The sequence below is a fragment of the Vombatus ursinus genome, unplaced genomic scaffold (genome assembly GCF_900497805.2).
Source record: "Vombatus ursinus unplaced genomic scaffold, bare-nosed wombat genome assembly UNPS02014931.1, whole genome shotgun sequence".
NCBI lineage: Eukaryota > Metazoa > Chordata > Mammalia > Diprotodontia > Vombatidae > Vombatus > Vombatus ursinus.
Window position 1 is genome coordinate 264,738 of NW_020954709.1, and position 6,421 is coordinate 271,158.

The following is a 6,421-nucleotide window of genomic DNA, read 5'->3' on the forward strand; positions in this document are numbered from 1 at the left end:
TTCCCCTTCCTCCAGGGTAAGAGGGGCCTTTCCCATTAATGCCTCTAGCTACCTGGGCTACTGCACTGCTGTACCCTGTCTTTCTTCTGGTTCAGCTGTTCCAGGGTTTTTTTCTGGGGTGATATTTTCTGGGTTTTCAGAGGTTGATAGGGGAGGGTGAGAGTAACTACCTTTTTACTCCACCATCTTGGATCCCAGAAGTGGAAGTCTCCAATGACTACTTTTTGTAACTGAGTAAAAGCATTCTGATGAAATCATCTTTGAGATCCAGTGGCAGACAAGATGGTAGGGATGGTAATGATGATCAAATGAGGTAATAAATGTAAAATAAATGTAAAATTGTTATAGACATAGGGAATAATATTAGTTATTATGATTTAATATCCGTAATTAATATGTCCTCACACTCTAGGAGTCTAACTACTAGGTACTTTAATTTCCCTTTTTTACTCTACAGTGTAATCATCTCTTAATAACTGTCTTAGTATATAGTTTTTACCATAAAAAAGTACTTACTTTTTGCCCTGAAGACAGTCCCATTTCTTTCTCCCAATGCCTTTTCTTTTCCTACATTTTGGTCTCCTACAAAATGCTTTTCCTGTTCTCCTTTAAATTAGTATTAAGCTTCCAAGGATTTGTTTATAAATTGCGGCATTTTCCCCCATTGTTTCTATTCTATGGATTATGAGCCCTCAGGAACTGTGATTCTTCCCTCTTCTACCCCAAATTTGTTCCAGACTTGAGGTTTTTATATAAGGACTTATGTTGTCAAAACTCTTTCCACCAAAGCATGTTTACACTACATCTATAACTATCCAGTCTTTTAGAGCTGCCCAGAGAATTGAAGAGACAACTAGGTGGTGCAGTGGATAGAGTGCTGGGCCTGGAGTCAGGGAGACTCATCTTCCTAAGTTTTAATCTGACCTTAGATACTTCCTAGCTGTGAGACTGGGAAGTCACTTAACTCTGTTTGCCTCAATTTTCTCATCTATAAAATAAGCTGGAGAAGGAATGGTAAACCACTCTAGTATCTTTTCCAAGATGACCTGAAATGGTGATGAGTCAGATGAGTCAGATATGACTGAAAATGACTGGAAAAACAACAAGAATATTGAAAAGATTGGGTGACTTACTGTGGTCAAAGAGGTATTTTGTATCAGGGGCAATACTTGAACCCAGGTCTTTCTAAACCCGAGTCCTTTTATCCACTTCACTATGTTTCCTCTTATGAGTCATGATAAAAAATGACCTCTGACTTCAAGGTTCCAAACATAAATGATAACATAAGTGTAAAAAAGTGTATGTGTGTGTGTGTGTTTGTGTGTGTGTGTGTTGATGATTCTGGAAGAGAGTAAGGTCAATGACTTCACCTAACTGCCTCAGTTGCATCCAATTTATGCACTAATCAAAACATTGCCCATAACATTTTGCCATTTTCACCTATCTCAAAGTCCTGTGGCAATAGGCAAGTGATAAAGCAGCAGGTCAACCCTGCATACAAGCAGCCCAGGCTATAGAATCATCTTCTCACTGGAAGCAGCCGTGCAATTCGGCAGCCCCCTGGGTATTTGGATAGCCTTTTAAGGACTGCACTATTCACTTCCTGGTGTGAGGAAGGGGCTAGAAAAGGTGCCCTAAAAATTGTCTGTTTTACCCAACCCTTACCACGGCAAGCAGGGATTTCATCCTGTGGTCAAAATGCAAGCAAAAAAATGTACAAAAACTTCTGCAAAGATGATTTCACTAACTATCGGTACATGGAATGTAAGCACGCTTATGAACAAAATGAAATCCAGTAGACCTGAAAAACAGATTGGCTCTTGCTGCAAGAGAACTTAGCAGGTATTGCATCCAAATAGGAGTGCTGATTGAAAAAAAAGAAGCCTGGCAAATGAAGACCAGCTGCTGAAGTTGAAGCTGGATGCACGTTTTTCTGGAGTGACTGCAGTAAAGGGGAGCACTGTGAAGCTGGTGTAGGTTTTGCGATCAAAAACTAATCTAGTCAGCATGCTTGTGTGCCTACAAAAAGGAGTTAATGTTAGGCTTATCACAATGCTATTGCTACTTGCAGGAAAGCACCATTCCACCACCATCAGTGCATATGCTGCCACCATGACGAACCCTAATGAAGTCAAAGAAAAAATTAATGAATTTTATGACCTGGAGACTCTCATCATCAATGTGCTGAAAGAGGACAAGCTTATAATTCTGAGTGACTTTAATTCAAGAGAAGACATAGACTACCATACATGGCAAGGAGTCCTAGGGAAGAATGGGAAACAACAACAGTAATAATCACTTACTATTGAAGACTTGTGCATCTCATAACCTTCTCATCACCAATATTGTCTTCCATTTACTTAAATACAATAAAACTTTGTTAATGCATATTTGCAGCAAACGTTGGCATTTAATAGACTATATCATTATGAGGAGAAGAGACAAATATGAGATGTGACAAAGGCAATGTGTGGCACAGAGTGCTGGACTGATCATCGACTTATCCTTTCCAAGCTAAATATTTGCATTCAACAAAAGCAGGGGCCCCAAGGCAAGATGACTACCAGAAGACTTAATGATAAGAGATTAGAGTATCCCTCCATGTAGGAACAGTTTGTTGCTAACTTGGTGTACCTACTTCAACTCTCTTCTCTGAGCAAAGCAGAATTTCAGCAGCTCAAAAGAAACATGAGATGCACACATTTAGAGACATTATTACTCCAAATGTTCATATGGACTATTTGTGCCCGACCTGCAGCAGAACATTCCAGGCTTGTATTGGTCTGATCAACCACTGTTAAACACACTCTACCTTGACTCCAACATAGTGAGGTCATTTTTGTCTTCTTTAAGAACAAAGAATAAGAACCAACCAACAACATATACATGAATGAAAGCCTTTGGGCAAATGTGATTTTATAAAGTTAGCTGTCAAAATGTTTATTTCTGGGCAAGCTAGAGAGTAATTTGGAGAATAACAATTGGATAAACAATCTAAAGTAAAACTCAGTCTCTTGACTCAAGTCAGAGATATAACCACACGCATTTTGTTCTACATCCTCTTTTTGTCCTTGTTGAGTCCTATGCAAAAAGAAATCCTTTAAAAACTGGGAAACCCTGTTGGCTTGCTGCTAAGCATCTTTTATATGTTAAAATTCCACTTATAAGCATGCATCTGTTTTTCTTAGCATAAGTACCAGAATCTAATACAGGTACACAATGGATCAATTATGGTGGTCTGAGGCGTTCTTTTTCCCACTTTATGCTTCTTATCTATTTTCATTATTGCAGAGCCCTGGAAAAGTAAGTATGGTATGTCAATGTTTCCCATAGGTATCTGAATGTGATTCACAAGTCAGACCCTATCATGCTCTGGGGCCAGGACATAGAGTACATGAGGTGAAGGGTCTGAGTAGTAATGACATGTTCAGCAGATTTGAACTAAAAGCTACATATTTAATCCTCTGACATACAGATCAATCCCTTAACACTTGACAATAATAGACCATAGTGGGCATGTTAAATGGCATTTAAGACCATTTTTTCCACCTGATTCTTCCTTTCTGGATTTTATTCAAATGCTACTAATCTTAGAACTGCAACTTGTTAAGTCATAGGGATACTATTAGTGCTTGAGAAAAGCAAACCAAAAAAAAAAGTTAAGTCTACATTCTAGCATGAACAGTTATCATCATTGTGTCATTATCATCATCATCATCATACCCCATACCAAATTCCTTGTAAAGCAAATAGTAAGTCACATTTCTTTAGCATTTCAAAGTTTAAAAGGCACTCTTCTTACAACAAACTTGTGGGGATCAGAGTTACAAATGTCATTATCTTTATTTTAAAAATGAAGACACTGGATCTCAGATTTCCCATTGTCACACAAAGGAAACATACTAGACATGAAACCAGGTCTCCTCAGTCTAAATCCAATGCTCATTTCACTATCCCACAAATTATAGTTCAATATAATATTGCTTGAGACAAGTTAGTCACAATGTCTGTATACTTTGAATATACCATTTGCTCATGTTTTATTAAAATGATTCCATTTCACAGTCCCATTTTCCTTTTCTACAGGTTGAACCAGTAATACAGAAAGGCCATGAGAGCCTAATACACCACATTCTCCTCTACCACTGCAGTAACAATTTTAATGAGAGTGTTTTGGATTATGGCCATGAATGCTATCACCCCAACATGCCAGATGCTTTCCTGACCTGTGAGACTGTGGTCTTTGCTTGGGCCATTGGTGGTGAGGTAGGATTAATAGTTAAAAAGCCTACAATTTGTCATCAATGTGTAAACACTTTCTGTATCTCTAAATGCTGTCTCTAACATGCTTGGCCCATTTGGCTTTGAGAATCCAGATCTGGGTCTTGGTGTCAGGAAGACCAGGATATATCCTACCTATTCCTCATAGAAGCTGTGTTACATTAGACAAATTACTTAACCTCTCATTTCTCCCAGGCAATTCTCTAAGACTTCAAGTAGCAGAATAGTTGCTGATCTGACTTGGTAGGAGTTTCCTCACTCAGAATTGCCTACATCAATGAAATAATGGTCCCTGACCTTCACCCCTAAAGCAAACAAATAAAGAAAAATGGCTTTCTTCTCTCCTTTCCTCATAGGAAATAATTATTTTACCAAGCCATTTAATTTTGTTTTTATGGTTTTAAATATTTGGTAATTCTGGAATTTCTTTGAAAATTGAAAGTTTGTAGATTAAAATTAAAGCTTTCAGTAGGGATCATATTATAGTGATTTACATAAATCTCAATTCTTAGGGATTTTCATATCCTCCTCATGTTGGCTTGTCCCTGGGTACACCATTAGACCCTAACTACGTTCTTCTGGAAGTTCATTATGATAACCCAACATATCAGGAAGGTGAGTTTCCTTTTTAATATATATCTTTTCTACTTTATATTTATAAAAATGATATTTTATGAATCTTCCAAAGTCACTCACTAGGAACTCAGACAAAAGAACAGTACTTTGCTTACAGGAGAATTTTGTGGAATTGATTTGAATCTCTAGATTCAGTTCAGTTGTGGTATAGAATATCACAAGTTATGCTTTGTAGCATACTGTATAAGTCTTTGAGGCACCCTTGTTCTAGAAAATGAAGTAAATATACAAAGTACCATTTATTTAACATTGTAAAGTGGAAGTATTTGTATCATCTAGCATGTTATTTTGTCACACGGGGCAAAAATCATAAAGGTTGCCTTTAAGATCTAGGAAGACTATCTTTGGGGCAGCTAGGTGGTGTAGCGGATAGAGTACAGGGCCTAGAGCCAAGAAGCCTCATCTTCCTGACTTAAAATCTGGTTTCAGATACTTTACTTGCTGTGTGACCCTGGGTAAGTCACTCAACCCTGTTTGTCTCAGTTCCTTATCTGTAAAATAAGAAAGAGAAGGAAATGACAAACCCCTCCAGTATCTGTGCTAAGAAATCCCCAAATGGAGTCATGAAGAGTTGACATGACTGAACAACAAAAGACTATCTTTAATCACTTAGTTTACTTATGAAATCCATCAAGGATAATGAGGTACAAAGAGAGTTTTGTTTTTGAATCATAAGGCTAACTGAAAAAAAAAGGGGAAAACACATTATATTACCTTCAACTTTAAACAAAAAAGATATAAAGATGCAGTGCCCTGAAAAGAATGCCAATTAAAAATCTGCTATAGCTATTTGTTCTGCTTGCTTTTTCATACTGAATCTATTCTGCATCCTCCGTAGGTTCTCTCCCAAAATGAACCTGAGAAATTTAAAAACAAAACTTCCCTAAAATAGTAAAAACTGTTTTAAAAATCATACTGTCAATACATTATAGGAATAATGTTTCCCTTTAAGCAAAATACAATAGTGGGAGGAACAATAATATTAATTTTGCTACTTAACATTGGCACACATCATATATTACATTTATATAAGACTTTTAACTTTCCAAAGAACTTTCATAGATATCATCTTTTGCTCATTGGAACAATTCTTCATAAACAGTATAAGTACTATGCAAATTAGCAATTTGATATAAATGAATTCTTCCCCTATTACCTGATAGAATATTTTGAATCTAGGGGTTTATGCTACTTTCTTTATTTTCTTTGCCATATCCATTTTACCATTAAGAATCAATGAAGGTACCAGACCACACCTATCAGACTAGCTAACATGACAAAACAGGAAAATGATAAATGTTGGAGAAGATGTGGGAAAATTGGATTATTGCATTATTGGTGAAGTTGTGAACTGATCCAACCATTTTGAAGAGCAATTTGGAACTATGCCCAAAGGGCTATAAAAATGTGCATACCCTTTGACCTATCAATAGAACTTTTAGGGCTGTATCCCAAAGAGATCATAAAAATGAGAAAAGGACCCACATGCACAAAAATATTTATA

The 6,421-nt window shown here is 36.8% G+C and overlaps 1 protein-coding gene across 2 annotated transcripts in view; it reads left to right on the forward strand.

The window, feature by feature from the left end:
* Nucleotides 1-6,421, forward strand: part of LOC114029385 (DBH-like monooxygenase protein 1) — a 113,520-nt gene that overhangs the window by 66,430 nt on the left and 40,669 nt on the right. For both annotated transcript variants that reach the window (XM_027843784.1, XM_027843785.1), the window contains 2 exons: nucleotides 4,087-4,266; nucleotides 4,794-4,896. In XM_027843784.1, the coding sequence (XP_027699585.1) occupies nucleotides 4,087-4,266; nucleotides 4,794-4,896 (283 nt within the window). The remainder of the gene's footprint in view (nucleotides 1-4,086; nucleotides 4,267-4,793; nucleotides 4,897-6,421) is intronic.